Source organism: Miscanthus floridulus, chromosome 9, assembly GCF_019320115.1.
Source record: "Miscanthus floridulus cultivar M001 chromosome 9, ASM1932011v1, whole genome shotgun sequence".
Classification (NCBI taxonomy): domain Eukaryota; kingdom Viridiplantae; phylum Streptophyta; class Magnoliopsida; order Poales; family Poaceae; genus Miscanthus; species Miscanthus floridulus.
The window spans coordinates 140,472,954-140,497,243 of record NC_089588.1 but is presented as its reverse complement, the minus strand read 5'-3'; the positions used below and the strand labels follow the sequence as shown (position 1 = coordinate 140,497,243).

Genomic DNA, 24,290 nt, shown 5'->3' with positions numbered 1-24,290 from the left:
CAGATAAGTTGGTGTATATAATCCCCATTTCATTTATGTCTGTTAATAATTCAACAATGATTTACTAATTCCTCTTTGGATATCATCTTTTTTGAACGACAGCGCAAGAAATATAACTACGAAAGGCTGTTAGACATGGAGATCGTCGCACTGCAATCGGAGCTGGCAAAATTCATCTTAGCCGAGGTATTGGAAAAAGATGGAGTATTTTCCATCGCACAATCCATGAAGTTGAAGGACCAGTATGGCCCAGAGCGGCTCGCTAGATTATTGTAAGAAGTCCGAGAAGCATTGCACAATCCGTGTATTCGGGGAACATTTCTTTTTTATTTTGAGGGATCGAGATCTTGATAAGAACATATAACCGTAACATTTGTAATGTTTAATATTAATGGACTTGTCGTTTACGTAGCGTATATAAAGCGAAACCTGATTCCACGAAAAAATATACATTAAAATAAATTATAAAACAATAAAATGCGAACGGGACATCACTGCCGGTTAGTAGCAAACCGGCAGTGTTGTTATAACTATCACTGCCGGTTAGCAACAAACCGCCAGTGATGGTCATGATGGCACTGCCGGCTTGAGCACCAAACCGGTAGCGTTAGATTAGCTATCACTGCCGGTTCTTGTCACCACCCGCAGTGATTCTTACGATAACACTGCCCGTTGAATCATAAACCAACAGTGATGTTCGCAGTTACACTGCCGGGCCGGTTCTTGTCACAACCGGCAGTGATTCTTACGATAACACTGCCGGTTGAATCATAAACCGACAGTGATGTTTGCGGTTACACTGCGGGGTGGTCTCATGAACCGGCAGTGTTATTGGACCTGAATTCTGCTTGTTTTAGTAAAGAACCGACAGTGAAGTTGAATAACACTGCTGGTTTGTAGGAACCGACAGTGATAGCTAACTCTCATCACTGCCGATATGGTTGTGCCGGTTCAAAATCTGATAGTGATGTAGTGTTTTGAACCGGCAGTATTGTCGTGATCTAGGTAGTGCCCAATTCTCTATGCTATTTGTTGCAGATCCACCACGTATATCAGTACTGTAAATAAAAGAAAATAGTGGAACAACAGGCCAAGCTTGGTCAAAACTAGTCCAAGATGGGGTATAATATATATATATATACTTCAATGTCGATGCATGCAGACGTACTCACATGGTAGGTGCTACCTTCTATAAATAGCCATATCTCACTGACCATAAGATGTAGATATCCGCTAACCATATTCTATCGTAATTCGTATCAGCTCCATTTTACAATTTGCACCAAGTTGATATATATTCAAAGAAGAGAAGACAGCAGGATTGCAGGAAGAAAGAATTGGAAAATACAGGATTGGCAAAGCAACAGCCAACAATGGTGTGCGGCCAACTGATGGAATAGACAATAGTACTGTCAGATTCAGAATACAGTAGCTAGAGAATCAGAAAGAAGGCAACACATTGCATTTTAGTGCAAATGGGATTCAGAATTCAGATACAGGGAATAATTTTAGTTACCATGGAAACTTAGCAACAGTTGGATCATCTCACACTGACAGCATCGTAGATCATCGATAGACCTCATCGAGATTTGAGAGACCTGATTGTGCCTATGATACTGGAAAGCGCAGCAATCAAGGAGATGACGGCTACGATGACTTTCACATTCCTGTAAACAAACGCGTGCAGCTTGGTCCGCGTCCTCCTGTTCACCTTGTAGTCCTCGATCTCCTCAATGGTGCGGACGTAGCGTGATCCAAGGCGCAGTCCCTGGACGCTCGTCAGGAAGCGGAGCGCCTCCCTGTTGGTAAGCCCTCCTCCTCCCTGCAGGACGCGCCTGGCCCGCAGCTCGTGCTCGTCCTCCTCCCTGTCCACAAGCATGCCGAGGAGGAGGAGATACGAGCAGACGCCCGACGCCTCGTCCTCAGCGTCGTGAAAGCTGGGGGTCACGCACAGCTCAAGGGCCGCCATGTTGAGCAGCACGCTGGCGCGCGTGTCGTCCAGGGACAGTGGCGACAGGGAGAACTCGGCGAAGAGGTTCCCTTTCTTGTTGACGCCCATGTAGACAAGCTCGGTCGTCTTGCTGGCCGTCACCGTGATGCCGATCCGGGCGAGCTCTATGGCGCTCACGTTGAAGGACATCGACTCGGTCTCCGGTAGTGTAGGCAGCTTGACGTTGCTTCTTCCGACGATGTAGTACCGGAGGAGGCCGAGGAGGTGCGGCGGCTCAAAGGTGTCGTCCATGACGAACGGCTTCTCGTGCCGGTCCTTGCGGTCCTGCAGACAGCCTCGCAGGGAAGCGACGAACTCCTTCAATGGCACGGGCCTGAACGCCATGACGGCCCTGACCACCAGCCATGGGAGCTGGTTCTCGAGCTGCATGATGTCTTGATAGACGTAGTTGTCGTTGGCGTCGAAGAAGCTGCGCAGCGCCGCGTCCATGTGGGCAAGGCCGGCGCCGGTGCACGTGAGCCTGTACTGCACCAGGAAGCAAGCGTCGTAGAACATCATTGGCAGGAACACGTCGTCGCCGATGCTGTCCACCACGTTCCTGTCATAGATGCTCCGGGCGTAGCCGGCGATGGCGACGACCGCCCCATAGACCTGTTGGATATAGGGCCTGTTTGGCAGGGCTCCTCTCCGGCTCCAGCTCGGGCTCCTCCAGAGGAGCCCTGCCAAACGTTTTTCTGGAGAAGCCATTTTTCAGTAAAAAGCAGAGGAGCTGGAGCTGTTTTGGAGGAGCCACAATTTGTGGCTCCTCCAAAACGGCTCTAGCTCCTCCGGAGAAGCCCATCAGGAGGAGCCCTGCCAAACAGGCCCATAATATGGGCTTAATATTTAATGAATCAAATAAAACTCTATGGTACGTAACATTAAGTGTTGCATGGTTTAATACCATACGAGATTTTGACTGAACGCTGACTCAGCTTATATAGTTGGAAATTATTCATCTAAATTGAGAAGCTGAGAAAAGGACAAAAGCGTGCCACGCGCGCGCCGCCGCCGCCCGGGCCGGGCCGGGCCGAGGCCGTGGGCGTGGCGTGGCAGGCGGCGAGCGGGCGGGAGTGGCCAGTCTTTTGGAACGTCAAGGCGTGTCTTCTTCCTGGTGATCCGTTCGTGAGACTGCACTGCGAACATCTTCCTGCATCGACTATGGTCCGCGACTTCGAGCAACGCACTATGTTGCGAATGGAACCTCTGATGCCCTCGGCATGGGACCCTCCGCTGGGTATAGTCTAATATCTATGATTTCTGTACTTTATGTTTTTACTGTATTCACGAGTATGTCATCTCTGCATGCTGTAGTGTTCATAAGAAATATACACATGCACATATATGTCGTCATAAATCTGCTGATGTTATTTTTCTGGATTAAACTGATAATAAAATTGCCTAAATTCCTAACAATCCAAAAACCTAATGTTAGGCAATTTTCTGTCAGTGGTTTTGCTGCTGCTTTGAAGCCAAGTAATTTTGATGGCAAGAATTTCATGATATGGCGTGCCAAGATGGTATTGTGGTTGACTGCTATGAACTGCTATCACGCCGCGCAGGGGAAGCCTGCATAGTTTACTCCTGAGGAGGTGCGAAAATTCTTGGCTGCCGATAAGCTGTTTTGAGGCGCCGTGATTAGTGCACTTCATCCCAAGTATGAGAAAAACTACATATCTTGCACAACAGGCAAAGAGTTATGGGTTGCTCTTGAGGCAAAGTTTGGGGTTTCTGATGCTGGCAGTGAGCTGTACCTTATAGAGCAGCTGTATGACTACAAAATGGTTGAAAACTGTTCTGTGGTCGAACAGGCTCATAAGATACAGGCGCTAGTGAAGGAACTAGAACATTTCCCGTGTCTGTTGCCCGACAAGTTTGTGGCTGGCGGTATAATCGCTAAGTTGCCACCTTCTTGGAGGGATTTTGTTACTTCTTTAAAACACAAGAGACAAGAGTTTAGCGTGACTGAGCTTATTGGATCTCTTGATGTTGAGGAGAGGGTGAGAACAAAAGACAACCATAGAAAAGGAGTTGAGTCTTCCGCTGCTAATATGGTGCAAAAGAAAAACTCATTTGCATCTCGTAATAAAAAGAAGAAGAATATACAAGAGAACAACAATACAAAGCCTAAGCAGACTGCACAGTTTAGGAAGAAAAACAATAAGAAAGGTGGAGGATGCTTTGTTTGTGGGAGTGATGAGCATTGGGCAAGTGCGTGCCCAGACCGCAAATATAAGCAAGAAAAGAAATCAGCAAACATGGTGATTAGCGAGACTGGAGGAGGAACATCTGGGTATGGTAATTCTTTACCTTTTGTTCTTTCAGTTTGTCTTTCACCTGAGTGGTGGATGGACAGCGGTGCTAATATTCATGTGTGTGCTAATGTTTCTTTGTTTATTTCCTATCAGGCCGGTAGGAGTGGAGCCTTGCTGATGGGAAACTGGTTCGCATGCGCGTGTTCTTGGTGCTGGTACGGTCATTCTGAAGTTTACTTCGGAAAGACGGTGCTATTAAAGAACGTGCAGCATGTCCCCTCCATCAAGAAGAACCTTGTTAGCGCTTCTCAGATGTGTCGTGATGGCTTTTAAAATTGTGCTTGAGTCCAATAAATGTGTTGTGTCGAGACATTGAACATTTGTTGGAAAAGGTTATGATTACGGAGGCTTGTTCCGCTTATCTTTGCTTGATGATGTATGTAATAAAGTGGTGAACAATGTTAATGTTTCGGATGAGTCGAATATATGGCATTCACGACTTTGTCACATTAATTTTGGCTGTCTCACGCGGCTTGCAAATCTGAATTTAATCCCGAAATTTAACTTAGTCAAAGATTCTAAGTGCTAGGTGTGTGTGCAATCGAAGCAACCGCGCAAGCCTCACAAGGCTGCTGAGGCGAGGAACTTGGCACCATTAGAACTCGTTCATTCTGATTTATGCGAAATGAATGGCGAATTGACTAAAGGCGGTAGACGATACTTCATGACATTTATAGATGATTGCACTAGATTTTGCTACGTGTATTTATTAAAAACAAAAGATGAAGCGTTGCATTATTTTAAAGGTCTATAAAGCTGAGGTAGAAAATCAACTTGAGAAGAAAATCAAGCGTTTGCGGTCCGATCGCGGGTGAGAATATTTCTCAAATGAATTTTCTGAGTTTTGCGCGGTGCATGGAATTATTCATGAGAGGACGCCACCATACTCACCACAGTCTAATGGGATTGCAGAGAGAAAGAACCACACTCTAACTGATTTGGTTAATGCCATGTTGGAGACTGCGGGACTATCTAAGGAATGGTGGGGTGAGGCTATATTGACAGCATGTCATGTCCTAAATAGAGTGCCCACAAAGAACAAAGAAATCACACCATTCGAGGAATGGGAGAAGAAGAGATTAAATCTCTCTTACCTGCGAACTTGGGGTTGTTTGGCAAAGGTGAATGTGCCAATAAACTAAAAAGCGAAAGCTTGGACCAAAGACTGTTGATGGTGTCTTTCTTGGTTATGCTATTCACAGCGTGGGTTATAGATTTCTAATTATAAACTCTAGTGTTCCTGAGATGGCTGTTGATACAATCATGGAATCTAGAGACGCTACATTTTTTGAGAATGAGTTTCCCATGAAAAATGCACCTAGCACAACTGGTCATGAATTTATAATTCCCCATGAGCATGAAAATTTTATTCCGATAGAACAAATTGAGGAACCCTATGTGCAAAATCCTGAGGAGGATGACACTATAGTCACCAGGAAAAGCAAGAGACAGAGGACTGCAAAGTCTTTTGGTGATGACTATATTGTGTACCTTGTGGATGACACACCAACGACCATTGAAGAGGCATATTCCTCTCCTGATGCTGACTTATGGAAGGAAGCAGTACGGAGTGAGATGGATTCTGTTATGTCTAATGGAACTTGGGAAATAGTTGATCGTCCCTATGGGTGCAAGCCTATAGGTTGCAAATGGGTGTTCAAGAAAAAGCTTAGGCCTGATGGTACTATTGAGAGGTACAAGGCAAGGCTTGTGGCCAAGGGTTATACTCAAAAGGAAGGTGAGGATTTCTTTGATACTTATTCACCGGTTGCCCGATTGACCACAATTCGAGTTTTGCTTTCCCTAGGCAGCCTCTTATGGTCTTATCGTTCATCAAATGGATGTTAAGACAGCTTTCCTAAATGGAGAGTTGGAGGAGGAGATCTATATGGATCAGCCTGATGGGTTTGTAGCAAATGGTCAAGAAGGCAAGGTGTGTAAATTATTAAAGTCATTATACGGCCTAAAGCAAGCTCCTAAGCAATGGCATGAGAAGTTCGACAGAACTTTAACATCTGCTGGCTTTGTTGTGAATGAAGCTGACAAATGTGTGTACTATCGGTATGGTGGGGGTGAAGGAGTCATTTTGTGCTTATATGTTGATGACATACTGATCTTTGGATCTAGCCTCAAAGTGATCGAGGAGGTGAAGGAATTTCTATCTAAAAATTTTGAGATGAAAGATTTGGGAGAGGCTGATGTTATTCTTAATATCAAGCTTCAAAGAGAAGGTGATGGTGGGGTAACTCTGTTACAAACCCACTATGTGGAAAAGGTGCTATGTCGCTTTGGGTTCAGTGACTGTGCACCTGCTCCTACACCTTATGACCCTAGTGTGCTATTGAGGAAAAATCAAAGAATAGCAAGGGATCAGTTGAGATATTCCCAGATCATTGGTTCGCTCATGTATCTTGCTAGTGCAACAAGGCCTGACATCTCATTTGCTGTATGCAAGCTGAGCCGGTTTGTGTCAAACCCAGGAGATGATCACTGGCGTGCTCTTGAGAGAGTAATGCGCTACCTAAAAGGGACCATGGGCTATGGTATTTGTTATACCGGACATCCAAAAGTGCTAGAAGGCTATTGTGATGCCAACTAGGATTTCTGATGCTGATGAGCTTTATGCCACAAGTGGATATGTGTTTTCGCTTGGAGGTGGTGCTGTTTCCTGAAGTCTTGCAAGCAGACTATCTTAACGAAGTCTACAATAGGAAGCAGAACTCACAGCATTAGACACTGCTAGATCTGAGGCTGAGTGGCTTCGTGATCTCCTTATGGATTTACCGGTTGTTGAAAAACCCATACCGGCTATTTCTATGAACTGCGATAACCAGACTATGATTACAAAGGTTAACAGTTCTAAGGACAACATGAAGTCCACAAGGCATGTTAAGAGACGACTAAAATCTAGTCAGAAAATTGAGAAACTCCTAGAGTAATAGCGTTGGACTATGTCCACACGTCTAATCAATCTGGCAGATCAGTTCACTAAGGGTCTATCACGCAACTGTGATAGAAAGTGCATCGAGAGAGATGGGTATGAGACCCACTTGAAATTTACTATAGTGGTAACCTGTTCTATGTGATCGGAGATCCCGTGAAGTAGGATGGTGAAACAAGCTAGTAGTAAATTGTGAGGAAAGATTCCTTAGTAAGACTCATTTCTGATGCATATCTTTCCTTTCTGTAAGGCAGGCTGGCTTTTGCCTTAATGCGTTCCAAGTGGCTTGTCAAAGCAAAGATGTTGTCCTACAGAACATCTTTTGAGGAACACACCTATATGAGTCAGACTGCTGGTCACAGTCTATGAGATTTGGGTGATCTCTAAATACTCATGAAAGGCACTGAAGTATGACTTATATGCTTCAAATAGAGGGGATGTCTTTTGCTGCCCAGTATCAGCTAAGGACTTTAGTGACATTCACCTCACACAAAACTGTCAATTCAAGGCTTAGTCCATTATTCAGTTGTGACTGAGTGAAACTATTGTTCTAGATGGATGTTCAACTTAACAGTCTCCAGCGAAACACTGGTATATAAAAGAAATATGGTTCTGAGACTACTGTCGGTGCGGGACCCCTGGGATACCCCTCAAGGAAGGGAGAAGACCTAGTCTAATTAGGATTCTTCCCCTGTAATCTTAGTAGCAGTGTTACTCTATAATCCTACTAGGAATTCTCATTGTAAACATATATATATATACATATATATATGTGTACATATATATATATATGTACACATATATATATATAGATATGTATATATATAGATATGTATATATATATATATATATATATATATATATATATATATATATATATATATATATATATATATATGTACACATATATATATGTGTACATATATACATATGTACACATATATATATATGTATATATATAGATATGTATATATAGATATGTATATATATATATATGTATATATATATGTATATATATATATATATGTATATATAGATATGTATATATATATATGTACACATATATATGTACATATATATATATATATATATATATACATATGTATATATATAGATATGTATATATATATATATATATGTGTACATATATATATATGTACACATATAAACCGACTAGGACTCTAACCTCCTGACTATATAAAGGAGGGCAGGGCTCCTTAGATTGGGAGTTCAACAGAACAAATGTACAACACAACGCTTCATAATTAATCCAACGCAAAAGCTAACACCGACTGGACGTAGGGCTATTACTCGATCTACGATCGAGGGCCTGAACCAGGATAAATCGACTGTCTCTTGCATTAACCATCGAGTTCTGCATACGCTGAAGCCCGAACATACTGCCCCGGGTACCCCCGTGGCAGGCTATCGGTGGTCCAACATCGACAGTTGGCACGCCAGGTAGGGGAAGGGCGACTTTGCATCCGAGAGCTTGATGGACCTCGACAACATGATCTTCTCGAAGGGATCGACCTTCATCTTCGGTTCATGGATCTGCAAGGCAGGCGACGACGGCAAGCTCCAAGGCCATCTCCTTGAAGATTCAGATCATCATCAAGACCATCCTATTTCGATGATAACGATAGATCAGCTTGCCGAAAGATTCGCATAGCTCGTAATATCCAATCCGACTCAGTTTTCACAAATTCACGCATCTGATTCAAACTCAAGTTCCGCTTCTGAAACAAAGTCCTATTCGAGTTCTTTCAGAAAACCGAGTTCTTTCCTGACAAAGCTCTGGGACATGACGTCAACCTGTCAAGAATACTACTCGGAGTACACCCAGAATACTTCAAAGAAGTCAGGTCTTTTTCCATTCGGACTCCACAACATGGCAACATCTTATCAGACATGGCACGAAGGATCCACTTACCCCATGCTTAGAATAGCGCTGAAGGGAGCCTAGGAAGGTCTTGTTTTAACCATAACATCTCAAGACTGCATCATTCACTGGCCAGGTACCATTCCTGAGGATGACGACACCCAACTAGTTGATGACACGACAACAGCAATTCTACCCTACCAAGAAGGAGATTCCATCTATGACTTTGAGACCTCTACTGAAGTTATCAATAGCTCTGGCAGTACGGAAATCAACGACGATAACAGAACAACTCATGCTAGAGAAGTACTCATGATTCGCCATCCTCGATCACCATTGATCCCCCTAGAAGCACCCGACGTAAGGTCTTCAGATGAATCCGAGTCCAACATATCACAATTTATCTAGGGGTACGATGGTGAGACTGAGAGCCAGAAGCAAGCGAGAGAAAGAAAGAACAAATTGAAACAAGGACGACAACGCCGTGCGAAACAGCGGAAAGGACACTTGGATCAAATATGAATCAGACCTAGCCGAGTACAATAGAAGAAAATCAGAACGAGAGATCGAAGAAGGACGAGCAGCGAATACACCCTACGATAACATCCGAGAAGCACTAGAAGAACTCAGGGTGACCTCACATCCCAATGAGAAACAAGAACAGCTTCGAGATTTCCTTCGATCAACAGTTTTTAAAACAAACGATGGAAAGGCAACATCTCATGAACAGGAAGATCAAAATCAAAGGAAGTCTGCTTTTGAAAGACTAGGACCAAGTGGAAGTCACAACGGAGGGAGCTGAAGAAATCACAGTCAAAATAACCAAGTCGAGCAACCAAGAAAGGACAGAAGCAGAGCACCTACTCGGACAGCCACACAAAACTACTCTCACCAAGACGACAGTTGGCAAGAAGGGGGCGCAGAATCAGAATATACAGAAGCCAGAACACACGATAGATTTCCCTGTTTTGCAAACAGACTTGCTTCGATTCGACTACCTCACAAGTTCAAACCATCCAACCACTCCAAGTACGACAGCAAGACCGAACCAAAGCAATGGCTCAAGATTTACTCACAATCAATCGAATTAGCCGGAGGAGACGATGACATCAAAACCTTGTTCTTTCCCATGGCCCTAGAAACCATGCCGCTTCAATGGTTTGACAAATTAAATCCTGGATCAATCAGAAATTGGGAAGACTTGCAAAGAGATTTCTGTGAAAATTTTGCGGGAATTATTACACATCCAAACACCGACGCAGAGTTAAAAGGACTCAAACAAAAAGGAGGTGAAAGTCTCATAAATTATTATCGACGATTTGGTGAACTACGAGCTCAAGTACATGACATCACACAACGAGAAGTAATTGAAGCTTTTTATCACAGAATCATGGCTAGGTGGTAATTTCAAGAATTCTGCAAAGAAAACCCAAGAAATAACGAAGAATTCAGAAGAACGGTAGAAAATATGATTACTACAGAAGAAAAAACAAGAGAAAGATTCTCGGAAAGGAACAACAGAGACAACCCGGACAGACAAAATCCTCAAAACAACAGACATCAGGAGAGAAAACGAGGTCCAGACAACACAGTAGCGATGGCTAACAAATCAAAGAAATTTAGCAAGCCCAGAAGATATGACGACATCGAGAACATGCGTTGCCCTTTGCACCCCAACGGGAAGCACACCATCGGAAATTGCTACACCTTCAACGAAAGATACACTAGAAAAGATAGCAAGGGAAACAATAAAGAAGACAATCAGAAAAAAGAAGAAGACAACCATGATGACAAGGGATTCCAAAAATCCAAAGGGACAGTAGTAGTAATCTTTGCTGGGATTCTAGACTCCAGAAGCAAACATCAAGAAAAACTAGCGCTACGAACAATCATGGCCGCAGAACCCGCTACACCAAGATATCTCAACTGGTCATAGTACCCAATCCAATTCTCAAGAGAAGACCAGTGGACCAGCGTAGGAAATGCAAGCCATTACCCATTGGTTCTAGATCCAACCATTGCCGGCATGACTGTTACGAAAGTACTAATCGACGGAGGAGCCGGACTCAACATCATCTTTTAAGAAACTCTAAGGAAGATGGGACTACAACTCGCCGGGATGATCACACCAACAAGCACACCTTTTTATGGCATAGTACCCGACAAGGCAGCAATGCCACTTGGACAAATCACCCTACCAGTTACCTTTGGGACTCCCTCGAACTACCGCACAGAGTTCATCAAATTTGAAGTCGCAGATTTCGATTCATCATATCATGAAATTCTTAGGCGCCCGGCACTAGCAAAATTCATGGCAATACCGCATTATCCGTACCTATTGCTTAAGATGCCAGGGCCTAACGGAGTTCTTTCTCTTCGGAGCGATTTAAAGCATGCATTTGACTGCGACGTATAGGCAATCCAAATTGCAGCAAAGGCATAGGCAAACGATGGAAGAAAAGAAATAGCCACTATCGCCGCAGAAACAAGCCAAGAAGAACTAGAGATACCGGCTAAGAGACCAAGCATCCTAGCACCACCAAAAGAAGCCAACGTCAAGCAAATCGACCCAGGCACCGGTGATCCCACAAAAACAGCAACCATCAGTGCCCACCTATCGGCAAAATAGGAACTCGCGCTCACCAACTTTCTTCGGGACAACAAGGACATCTTCGCTTGGAAGCCGGCCGACATGCCAGGGGTCCCAAGAGAGTTGGCTGAGCACGGAATTGATATCAATGAAGGCTCCAAGCCTGTGAAGCAACGACTACGACGATTCTCTCCCGACAAGAAGGCAGCAATTAAAAAGGAAATTGCAAAACTAATGGTAGCTAGATTCATCAGGGAAATTCTCCATCCGGATTGGCTAGCAAATCCAGTTCAGGTACAGAAAAAGAACACGGACGAGTGGCGCATGTGTGTTGACAACACTGATCTCAACAAACACTGCCCAAAAGATCCGTTCGGGCTACCACGCATTGATCAGATAGTTGATTCAATAGCAGGATCTGCCCTATTATCTTTTCTTGATTGCTATTCCGGGTATCACCAGATTGCATTAAAAGAACAAGACCAAAGCAAGACATCTTTCATCACTCCGTTCGGCGCCTACTGCTATAGGACCATGTCATTTGGACTTAAGAATGCTGGAGCCACTTACCAAAGAGCCATCCAAACATGCCTCGGTGATCAGATCGGCAAAAACGTAGAAGCATACGTGGATGACGTAGTTGTAAAAACAAAGAACCTGGATACACTGATTGAAGACTTAAAACAAACCTTCGAGAATCTGAAGAGGTGGAGGTGGAAATTGAACCCAAACAAGTGTGTATTCGGAGTTCCCTCAGGACAACTACTAGGATTCTTGGTCAGTCATCGCGGAATCAAAGCAAGCGCCAAGCAAATTCGAGCAATAACAGAGATGGGCCCTCCTCGAAACATCAAAGATGTACAAAAACTAACAGGCTGCATGGCGGCACTCAACCGTTTCATATCAAGACTCGGCAAAAAAGGGTTGCCTTTCTTTAAACTACTAAAGAAGATAGACAAGTTCGAGTGGATGGAAGAAGCCAATGAAGCTTTCAAGAAACTTAAGGCATACCTCACCTCCTCACCAGTCCTCACACCTCCAAAGAAAGACGAAGATATGATGCTATACATTACAGCAACTACTACTGTAGTCAGCACGGCAATAGTAGTGGAAAGGGAAGAAGAAGGGCGTGTGTATAAAGTACAACGCCTAGTATACTACATCAGCGAAGTACTATCAGAATAAAAAACCCGGTACCCGCATGTGCAAAAACTACTCTACGCCCTACTAATCGCTTCACGCAAGCTTCGTCACTATTTTGAAAGCCACAAGATTACGGTGGTGACAGATTTCCCACTAGGAGACATCTTACACAACAAAGACGCAACAGGACGCATATCCAAGTGGGCGGTTGAACTCGGTGCTCTCAACATCAATTTCACCCCGCGGAAAGCAATTAAATCTCAAGCCCTTGCTGATTTTGTTGCCGAATGGATAGAAATTCAACAACCCGTGTCAAGCGCCATCCTTGATCATTGGAAGATGTACTTTGATGGATCACTCAAGCTAGGCGGAGCCAGTGCAGGCATCCTCCTAATTTCTTTAGACGGAAGACAACTAAAGTATGTCCTTCAGATATTATGGCAAGCCACCAACAATGAAGCAGAATATGAAGCTCTCATACACGGGCTAAGAGTGGCTATTACCCTCGGAATCAAGCGACTACTCGTATACAGCGATTCAGCAGTAGTCATCAACCAAGTCAACAAAGATTGGGATTGCACCAAAGAAAACATGGGTGCTTACTGTGCTAAAATCCGAAAACTCGAAAAACACTTCCAAGGACTAGAAATTCAACATGTCCTGTGGGATTCCAACATTGCAGTAGATGTCCTTGCCAAGCTTGGATCCGACAGGGCAAAGGTCCCACCCGACGTATTCATAGAGGAGTTATCAGCTCCTTCTATCAAACAACCCGGTGAGACGACCACAGAACTCACAACCGAAGGCAACTAGATTCTGGTGATCAACACTTCATGGACACAAGTTTTTATTGATTACATCAAAGAGAATAAGTTGCCGGCGGAAAAACAGCAAGCCACACAAGTCGTCCGCAGAGGCAAGAATTACGTCCTAGTAGGAGACAAGCTATACAGAAGAGCCACATCATCAGGAGTACTCCTAAAATGCGTCTCATTTGAAGAAGGCAAACAAATCCTAGACGAAATACACTTAGGCTGCTGTGGAAATCACGTCGCTTCAAGAACACTAGTCGGCAAAGCATTCCACACTGGTTTCTACTGGCCAACCGCTTTGAAAGATGCAGAAGAACTCATCAAAAGATGCAAAAGTTGCTAGATGTTCGCAAGACAAGCTCATGTGCCAGCCCACAACCTCATCTGCATTCCACCTGCTTGGCCTTTCTCCTGCTGGGGGCTGGATCAAGTAGGACCTCTCAAGAAAGCAAAGGACGGTTTCGAGTACATCTTGGTAGCAATCGACAAGTTCACCAAGTGGATCGAATACAAACCACTCGCAAAATACAGCGCAACCAAAGCGGTCGAGTTCATCCAAGATATTATGCACCGCTTCGGCATGCCCAATCGAATCATCACAGATTTGGGTTCTCCTTTCACAGCTACAGAATTCAAAAGTTGGGCACAGGATTGTGGCTTCAGTATAGATTACGCATCAGTCGCACATCCAGAAGCCAATGGACAGGTAGAAAGGGCTAATGGACTCATACTAGCTAGATTAAAACCAAGACTGTATGAAGAACTAGTAGACTATGGGTCAAAATGGATCGAAGAACCCGAAATAAAATCAAAACGACTGAAACTAAGCCTGGGCATAGACCAGAGCAATTTCAAAAGCGAGACCCTCCAGCTACTTGTACCAAATAGCAAGAGGCTCGGGGGCTACACTGGAGATACCCAAGAACACAAAGATCTATATATAACGAGTTGTTTACAGGGCACAAAAGCACAAAAGAAGGCCAGACAAGCACTCGATGGATCAAGAAAGGTCGTCAACACAAAGAACCACATATAACGAGTTGTTTACAGGGCACAAGAGAAGGACAGACAAGCACTCAACAGATCAAGAAAGGTTGTCAACACAAAGATCTATATATAACGAGTTGTTTACATAAGCAGAAAAGTACTCGGCAAATCATCCGAGGAATAGGCAGGGCATTCAGGCAAAGAAGACATCAACAAAAGACCTTCATTCAAAAAAGAAGTATAATGTCATATTACAAGGCACGGGCATAAAAGTCAAATACATCAAGCCTCATCATCAGGAGAAGGGAGAACAATATTAAGATTATCTACTATCCTACTAGCTACGTCTTCAACTTTAGGCTCCATCCTCTCAACAGCATCGATGTATTCTTGACTATCAGCTTCCTCTGCTGTCTTGGACAAAGGAGCCGCTGGAGCAAGAACCCGGACTTGGGCCAGAACATTCTTGGTGCATAGTTGAGCGCACCTCTTCACAAACTCTTGGAAATGAGTCAGAATTCGAGGAATCAACTGAGCCCAAGATTGTCCGTCATCCGCTAGAGTTCGAAGAACGTTGGCTACTAAACGAAAGGATTTCCACAAAGCCTTCTAGTTTTCAGTAGCCGTCGCCAACCTGCCAGACAAGTCTTCAATGGTTTTCTGGGCCTACACAAGATCTCTATCAGCTCCATGCCTAATCAACTTAGCAAGCGTGAGTTCCTCTTCAGCATGAATAATTACCTCCTTAGCCTTGTTATGACTTGTATGAACAAGAGTCTTCATTTCTTCAATGCCCTCCGAGAGCTTCTGCTTTTCAACCCGGAGAGCTGGACAAAACAGCAGACAACAAGTCAGCAGAAAGGAAAGTTTGAATACAGAAAGAAACAAAAAGAACCCTCGATACCATTGCACTCCTTCTTCACGGCCTCCAAGTTCTTTACGGCCTTCGAGTTCTTTCGAGCCTCCTGAAGAGCGGCATCCCTCTACTTCTTGATCTCAACAGCCCAAGCACGAAGAGATTTTTCTTCATCCTAATGCGTTTGACGCTCAGCCTCCATCTCGGCCCGGAGGAGACCAAGATCAACTTTCAGGGTGCTCACTTCTTAAGACAATTTTTTCTCGTTTTCAGACGAGAAAAAGAAGCCAGTATGATCATGAGAGAAGGACTAAGCAAAAAGATACAAAGAAAAACAAAGAATAAGGACCAAAGAAAAGTGAACATCTAAAGAAGGAATGATGAAAAAGCTTACCTGGAGCTTTTCTCCAAAAGAAGTTGCAAGGGACGACAAGTTTCCCTAGGCAGCAGTTAATTCCGATAGCCGATGAGTGGCATCGAACTGCTGCACCACATCATCAGCAAAAGGCAGAGCACCAGAGGCAAGAGAAGGAGAAGGAGAGGCTGGCCGAGGTGAAGAAGGAATGACCAGAGCAACCTCCCGGGAAGACAAGGCCAATCCCTCAGAAGGATCCGACGCAATGGCCACGGTCACCTCTGGGGCAAACAAGTCTGCAGCGGCATCATCGCCAGAAAGCTTCGTAGCCCCCGCAGCCACTTCACCAGTAGTACGCTGCGAGTCCTAAGGCTCAGTACTCGGTGGCACGACAGAGGGCTGAGAAGAAGTCAACAAAGTAGCGAGAGAAGACGAAGGACTGAAAATTGATAAAAGAAATCGCCGATGAGAACCAGAGAAAAGGAGAACAGAAGCAAAAAGATGAAGCCAGAATCTACTCACCCAGCCACCTTCTTCCTCGCAAAACCAAAGGAAGACCTCACAGGGGGGACCACGGTGGCAAAAATGTCCCCGCCACTTGGCGACAGGAGCGGTATAGCCGATACCGGAGCCCCGGAAGAAGCCAGGGCTGGAGCCGCAGAAGAACTCAGCACTGGAGCTGCAGAAGAACTCGGTACCAAAGCTACCAAAGAACTCAACTCCGGAGCTTCAGAAGAAGCCGGCGCAGGAGCCCAGAAGAACCCATACCCGACGTCCGGTTACTTCAAAAAGATCAAGACTAAAAGTCAAGACAAAGAGGAGAAATTCAATGGAAGGGGAATATGAAAACCACTCACCGCCGCATGATAAGGGGTACTTCATCATCCTCTTCCCCCTCGGTCTCAACCAAGGCCACCAGAGCACCCGCTGAAAAAAGAATAAAAGTACTTGGATCAAGATAAAAACAAGAAAACAAAGGGACAGAGAGTATAAAATATGCTCACCTAAGAGCATGCTAGCTACAACTGGAGTACCTGGAGGAGTACTTGGCTTGCGAGACTTCTTGGAAGTAGGCAGGCCAGATGAAGACCCATCCGTTCGCCCCCTCTTCAAGACACTACGAGGACCGCTGGAGACTAGACGAGGAACATATTCTTCATATACATCAACAAATCCAGAAGAAACTCCAGGAAGCGCTGTGGAGATTGGGAACTTACTGGTTGCGGAAGCTCCAGCAAGTTTCTCCCCAGTTTTCGCCACGGCAGGGAGAACATCAAGAGGGATCGGGTCAACAAAGTTGCGCCCAAATTCCTACGAAAAAGAATAAAACAACAAGACAGGGAAAAGTTAAACAAAAATGAATGCAGCAAGAATACATAAAGTACCCAAACAAAGAGAAAACAACTTACAGCTGGAGGCGGGTTGTTGGCAGAGAACTCAGAGACAGTAAGCGGGACAACGCTTGCTCCTTTCAGCATCTTCTAGAGACGCTCGAGTACCTCCTCATCGGTCAACTCAAGAGCTAGGACCATGCGTGAAGGATCCTCAGGCCTAGAGTACTCGAAGCCAAGGTGCGCTTGCTCCTTCAAAGGTTGAACTCGGCAACAAAGGAAGCTCGAGACTATGCCAAAACTAGTCAAGCCCTGCTGTTTCAGCATACTAATCCTATCAAGGAATGGCTGGATTGCCTGAACCTCAGCAGACGTCACAGGGTTCTTATCCCATCGGTCATTGACTGAGGGACTAGATCCAGAGTGGACAGCAAGAGAAGGGATCAGATTGGCGGCATAAAACCAGTCGGCAAGCCAATCTCTTACGGAATCAACCAGGTCATAGTCAAAGAACTTGCTCTTAAGACCCTGGCGAAATTGAATCCCACAACCACCAAGAACACTGGTTTCTTCACGGCGGGGTTGGGGTTTCAGGCAAAAGAAATAACGAAACAGAGAAAGAGAAGGAGGAATTCCAAGGAAAGCTTCGCAGAGATGAACAAAGATAGAAAGGTGAAGAACTGCATTAGGAGCAAGATGATTCAAGCAAATACCAAAATAGCTGAGAAATTGATGAAGAAAGGCAGAGGCAAGAAGGCAAAGCCCAGCACGAATGAAAGAGACAAAAAGAACGATCTCACCAGGACCTGGGGTAGGGACCCGATGCTCACCCGGAACTCTCCATTCAGCAAAGGCTTTGCTCTGGATCAAGCCATCACTGACAAGCTCACGAAGCTACTCTTCGGTTGTTGTCGGACTCGGCCAAGACTTCTGGGCGGCCCTCATGGCCACAAACTCCTGATTCTCAATCACGGAGAGTGATGACTCCTCGTCCACGAAGGAAGACTGGGACTTGCTTGCGGTTGCCTTCTTACCCATGTACTAACGGAGGCAAAAAGGCAACTAGGGGAAGAGAAAGCTTAGACAGCGGCGCTAAAGACGGCGGCGTCAATGGCAATGGCGGATGACTGAGAGCAAGGGTTTGAAGGCAAGAGAAAGGCAGTAAAGAAAAAGAAGATGAAGGGTCTTTAAATAGATTTTACAGCGTTAAAAATGGCCCACCAGGCCCGTTAAAGCACCGTGTGAGAACGCAACGGTCCATTTACCGACACAGCTAAAATGACGGAAGGCACAAATCCACACAACGGTACAATTCAACGGGCAGATTTCAGACTTATCCATCCAGCACTACTGCGGAGTTATCAGATAACTGCAAGAACAACCATCAACAAAGAAGAAAAGAAGGGCAACTTCACAAGGAACATAAGAACTCGGTTCTTACAGAAAGAACTCGGGAATATCATGAACAACTGGAACTACAATAGAAAAGTAAATGACAACTCAGAAGACAAGATTATTTCCATTACAAGCGACTTGAAAAATAGAAGATTACAAATCTTACAAGACCCAACGTACTCGGTACCACGAAAAGCATAGTAGCAAAGAAGAACACGAACACGGCTAGGCTCTGGAACGACTACGTGTCCCAAATTACTACTCGGAAGGACGAACCGCCATCGGCTACACTGTTTTCTTCAAAGGACGGACGCAGTGCATCCAAGGCAGAAATCAGCAGCACGGTAGGACAACATGGAGCAGAGAAGGCTGGCAGGCATCTGTCTACCCAAGACCGATGTGATGCTGGATATGGTGTTGATCTGCACCGGACAGTATCAAGACAGGCGACGAGGATCAACCCAGAATTGCCAGATGAAGGAACGAAGTCCACATCACAAGACTTCCTCCAACTACCGCCATATACATCCTGGTACATTGCTGCCGCGGGATTAGCCTACCTCTAATCCCTATCACAAGACTTCCTTCAGCTACGACAAGACACACAGGAACTACAAAACACGCCTAGGGCTGCTCTACTTCACAAACTACCATGTTAATGATCACAAAGGTTTCAACAAAATGTTCAATGGATGAAAACAAGCACCCCGAGAGGGTATTATAGATCAAAGGAGCGGTGCACATGGACTAGGAGTACCAACAAAATAAGCCCAACAAAGGACACAATGAAAAGACAGGACTCAATAATGGAAGACTTAGGCGAGAGGGAATAGTACTCGAAGACGGGCATATTTGGAAGAATATACCGACACAGTACAACCCATGAACAAGAGGCATTCACACTCAACCACCACCATACAACTACATCTGATAACAGCAGACTACCAGAGAATATGCCAAAACCCTGCTTCCGAGTTCTTCTTGAACAAAACAACCCGGATATATGCTCGGGGGCTGCAAAAGGAGAGGTATACAGTTCTATCGAACAACTCAGATTCAAGACCCTCCAACTTTTTGTTACAAATAGCAAGAGGCTCGGGGGCTACACTCAGTGAGTGTACTTTTTTCTCCAAAAAAGCGCACATCACTCAGAATGCTTCTTCAAGAAGACAGACGGCTTCAGGGACACAAGACAAAAAGAACCCGAACACAGCTAAATCAGAGCCCTTTTTAAAGGAAGTCGGGGAGCCTTTCGACGAAAAATCAGGAAGGTTTCAAGAAAAGACCCTCAAGCTCTTTGTGCCAAACAGCAAGAGGCTTGGGGGCTACATCCAAATAGGAGTACCTTTTTCTTCTAAAAAGATACACACTACGCAAAGATCTCACGAAGCGCTACATGGTTTCAATCAAGAAAGCACTCGGACGATGCTTGTTCCTGCTCAACAAGACTTGAAGGAACAAGACGAGGCTTCCAGAACTCAACCATGAAGTGCTCGGGGGCTTGTCAGTGCGGGACCCCCGGGATACCCCGCAAGGAAGGGAGAAGACCTAGTCTAATTATGATTCTTCCCCTGTAATCTTAGTAGCAGTGTTACTCTATAATCCTACTAGGAATTCTTATTGTAAACCGACTAGGACTCTGACCTCCTGGCTATATAAAGGAGGGCAGGGCTCCTTAGATCGGGAGTTCAACAGAACAATTGTACAACACAACGCTTCATAATCAATCCAACGCAAAAGCTAACACTGACTGGACGTAGGGCTATTACTCGATCTACGATCGAGGGCCTGAACCAGGATAAATCGACTGTCTCTTGCGTTAACCATCGAGTTCTGCATACGCTGAAGTCCGAACATACTGCCCCGGGTACCCCCGTGGCAGGCTATCGGTGGTCAAACATCGACAACTACTTTGTTACAAACCCTAGAGTTTGGTGGGGATTGTTGGATATAATATGGGCTTGACCCATATAATATTTAATGAATCAAATAAAACTCTATTGTACGTAACATTAAATGTTGCATGGTTTAATACCATACGGGATTTTGACTAAACGCTGACTCAGCTTATATGGTTGGAAATTATTCATCTAAATTGAGAAGCTGAGAAAAGGACAAAGGCATGCCACGCGCGCGCGCGCCGCCGCTGCCGCCGGCCGGGCCGAGGCCGTGGGCGTGGCGTGGTAGGCAGGCGGCGAGCGGGCGGGCGAGCGTGGCCAGTCTTTTGGAACGTCAAGGCGCGTCTTCTTTCTGGTGATCCGTTCGTAGGACTGCACTGCGAACATCTTTCTGCATCGACTGTGGTCCGCGACTTCGAGCAACGCACTATGTCGACTAGTGCGAATGGAGCCTCTGATGCCCTCGGCATGGGACCCTCCGCTGGGTACAGTCTAATCTCTGTGATTTCTGTACTTTGTGTTTTTACTGTATTCACGAGTATGTCATCTCTGCATGCTGTAGTGTTCATAAGAAATATACACATGCACATATATATCGTCATAAATCTGCTGATGTTATTTTTCTGGATTAAACTGATAATGAAATTGCCTAAATTCCTAAGAAGACCTCCTCGGCTGAGCGGCCTGACTCCATGATGCAGTGGTATGCAGCCACGTGCTTCACCTTTTCCGCCGCCTTCACTACGGGACTCAGTGAATTTGCCGAGTGCCAGGGGCACTCGGCAAAGCCCAATTTGCACTCGGCAAAGGCTTTGCCGAGTGTTGCACTCGGCAAAGAGCACTCGGCAAAAAAACAGTCGGCAAAGACGTCTTTGCCGAGTGTCTTTTATCGGGCACTCGGCAAAGCCTTTGCCGAGTGCCGACACTCGGCAAAGTTGGAACCGAAAAAAAACCCGAAAAAAATGGAAATTTTTACCCAAAAAAAATGGAAATTTTTTTTTAATTGGTGGAGGCCCCCACCGGTCAGCGCCCATCCATCTCCGGCTTTTTTCGCGTAAATTTCACGGCTACGCGGCCGACGGGATTCGAACCCAAGACCTCTCGCTGCGCACAAACCTCCTCTACCACTACACCACACTGTCACTTGTGTCTAGAATCCGTTTTAGTTCCCAATATATTATACTAAACCGAGTGTAAATTGCTTATTTGAGGCCGTAAATGAATTCAAATCAAAAAGTGGTCAACTACAAAGTTTCATAAATTTTTGAGATCTACAATTTTCATTTAGTAAGTTTTTCCATCCGAGGTCGTTTGAAAATTTTGAATTTTAAATTTGAGAGATTCAAACGTAGTTTTGCATGATAAGATGATTTCAAATCAAAAAGTTGTCAACTACATAGTTTCATAACTTTTGGAGATCTACAATTTTCATTTAGGAAGTTTTTTCATCCGAGGTCGTTTGAAAAATTCAAATTTTCAAATTTTCAAATTCAAACGTCATTTTTGCATGAAAAATGATTTCAAATCAAAATGTTGCCAACTACAAAATTTCATAACTTCTCAAGATCTACAAAGTTTATTTTGGTCATTTGTTCATCCGACATAGTGGTAGTAACATTGTTCACAAATCATATATATCTCTCTTCTATTTTCATGAAATTAATATGAGAGATGTATATTTTATGAACAACGTTATTGTCGCTTTGTCAAATAAAGAAATGACCAAAATAAACTTTATAGATCTTGAGAAGTTATACAACTTTGTAGTTGAAAAGTTTTTCATTTGAATTCATTTAGGGCCTCAAAAATTGATTCGAAAAACTGATTTGCCGAGGGCCAAAAAAAATACACACGGCAAAATACCTCTTTGCCGAGTGCCAAAACATAGGCACTCGGCAAAATACGGCTTTGTCGAGTGTTAAAAAAAAAACACTCGGCAAACTGAGAGTAAATTGCTTGTTTGAGGCCCTAAATGAATTCAAATCAAAAAGTGGTCAACTACAAAGTTTCATAACTTTTTGAGATCTACAATTTTCATTTAGTAAGTTTTTCCATCCGAGGTCGTTTGAAAAATTTGAATTTTAAATTTGAGAGATTCAAACATAGTTTTGCATGATAAGATGATTTCAAATCAAAAAGTTGTCAACTACATAGTTTCATAACTTTTGGAGATCTACAATTTTCATTTAGGAAGTTTTTTCATCCGAGGTCGTTTGAAAAATTCAAATTTTCAAATTTTCAAATTCAAACGTCGTTTTTGCATGACAAGATGATTTCAAATCAAAATGTTGCCAACTACAAAATTTCATAACTTATCAAGATCTACAAAGTTTATTTTGGTCATTTGTTCATCCGACATAGTGGTAGTAACATTGTTCACAAATCTTATATATGTATCTTCTACTTTCATGAAACTAATATGAGAGATATGAGAGATGTAGATTTTATGAACAACGTTATTGTCGCTTTGTCAAATGAAGAAATGACCAAAATAAACTTTGTAGATCTTGAGAAGTTATACAACTTTGTAGTTGAAAAGTTTTTCATTTGAATTCATTTAGGGCCTCAAAAATTGCTTCGAAAAAATGATTTGCCGAGGGCAAAAAAAAATGCACACGGCAAAAAGCTTCTTTGCCGAGTGCCAAAACAAAGGCACTCGGCAAAATACATCTTTGCCGAGTGCCAGAAAAAAACACTCGGCAAAGACGTATTTTGCCGTGTGTTTTTGTTTGCCGAGTGTATTTTATTTGGCACTCGGCAAACACGGTCTTTGCCGAGTGTCCGATAAAATACACTCGGCAAAGCCTCGGCACTCGGCAAATCGCCGGTTTCCGGTAGTGCTTCAGGTGGTGGTATGGGCCGATCGACACCGTTATCGGAACGGTGTACAGTTCACCGAGAGATCGAATTCTTGCTGGGTACCTGTGCATCTTCATCTTCATCATGTCCACGTCGAACTTGAACTCACGCGCCGCTTTATCGAACACATGGATCCGATTATTGCTGTAGATGTTCGTTTCCATGTTGTGGAAATCGGCCTGAAACTCTTGTGCTGCTTTCTCGATCTCGATCGGATCATTTTGTGTGACTGATGCACACTCAACCAGCTGTCCTCTGCTAGAGCTAGTAGGAACATATGTTTAACATAATGGTTGGCGAAGATTCTTTATCTTACTATGTTCCATTCAAAGCAATGGTCATGTATTCTAGCCCCACATGCAAACAAAACAAGATGAAACATATGTGCCTCAGCTGGCAAAATTTGCTGAAACAAGCTCCACTGCTATTTCGTGTTGTGTTTGTCTATATATGTGTGCATAACCATTATTCAGGCTAAATGCTCACTTAAATGGATAAATTAAATGGCGGTTTAAACAGAATAAATGACCGATTGAAAGGAAACGCCTGCCAACAGGCTAAACGACCATTTAACGACGTAGGCTATGAAAAATCTGTATGGTTTGATCTTTAAAATGGATTTTGAGAAAGCGCATAATAAAGTCAAATGAGGCTTTCTTTATACAGAAATGCTATACAACACACATGTGTCTTAACAGAAAAAAAAACACATGGATTTTTTATCTCTTTTCCTCTCCCGTCCTCTCCCTCTCGGTCTCAGTGCATCCCCGTCATCCCGCCTCCGCCATTTGTGGATCTCGGTGGCGGCATCCTCCACGACCGCAGGTGGGATTCGGTGGCGGCAGGGCCCCTCCCCTGACGAAGCCAGCTGCGAGCCTGCGACGCCCCTCCCCTCACTGATGGTGGCTGCGACGACGACGGCCAGCTGCCTCCCAT

The 24,290-nt window shown here is 44.2% G+C and overlaps 1 protein-coding gene across 1 annotated transcript; it reads right to left on the bottom strand.

The window, feature by feature from the left end:
• Positions 1–1,579: 1,579 nt before the first annotated feature.
• LOC136481113 (uncharacterized) lies at positions 1,580–24,290 on the bottom strand. Its single transcript, XM_066478477.1, has 4 exons — positions 24,175–24,290; positions 23,309–23,618; positions 21,163–21,231; positions 1,580–2,602 (listed from the first exon to the last, which is right to left on the bottom strand). Exons 1-4 carry the CDS (start codon positions 24,288–24,290, stop codon positions 1,580–1,582), a joined length of 1,518 nt encoding a protein of 505 aa, XP_066334574.1.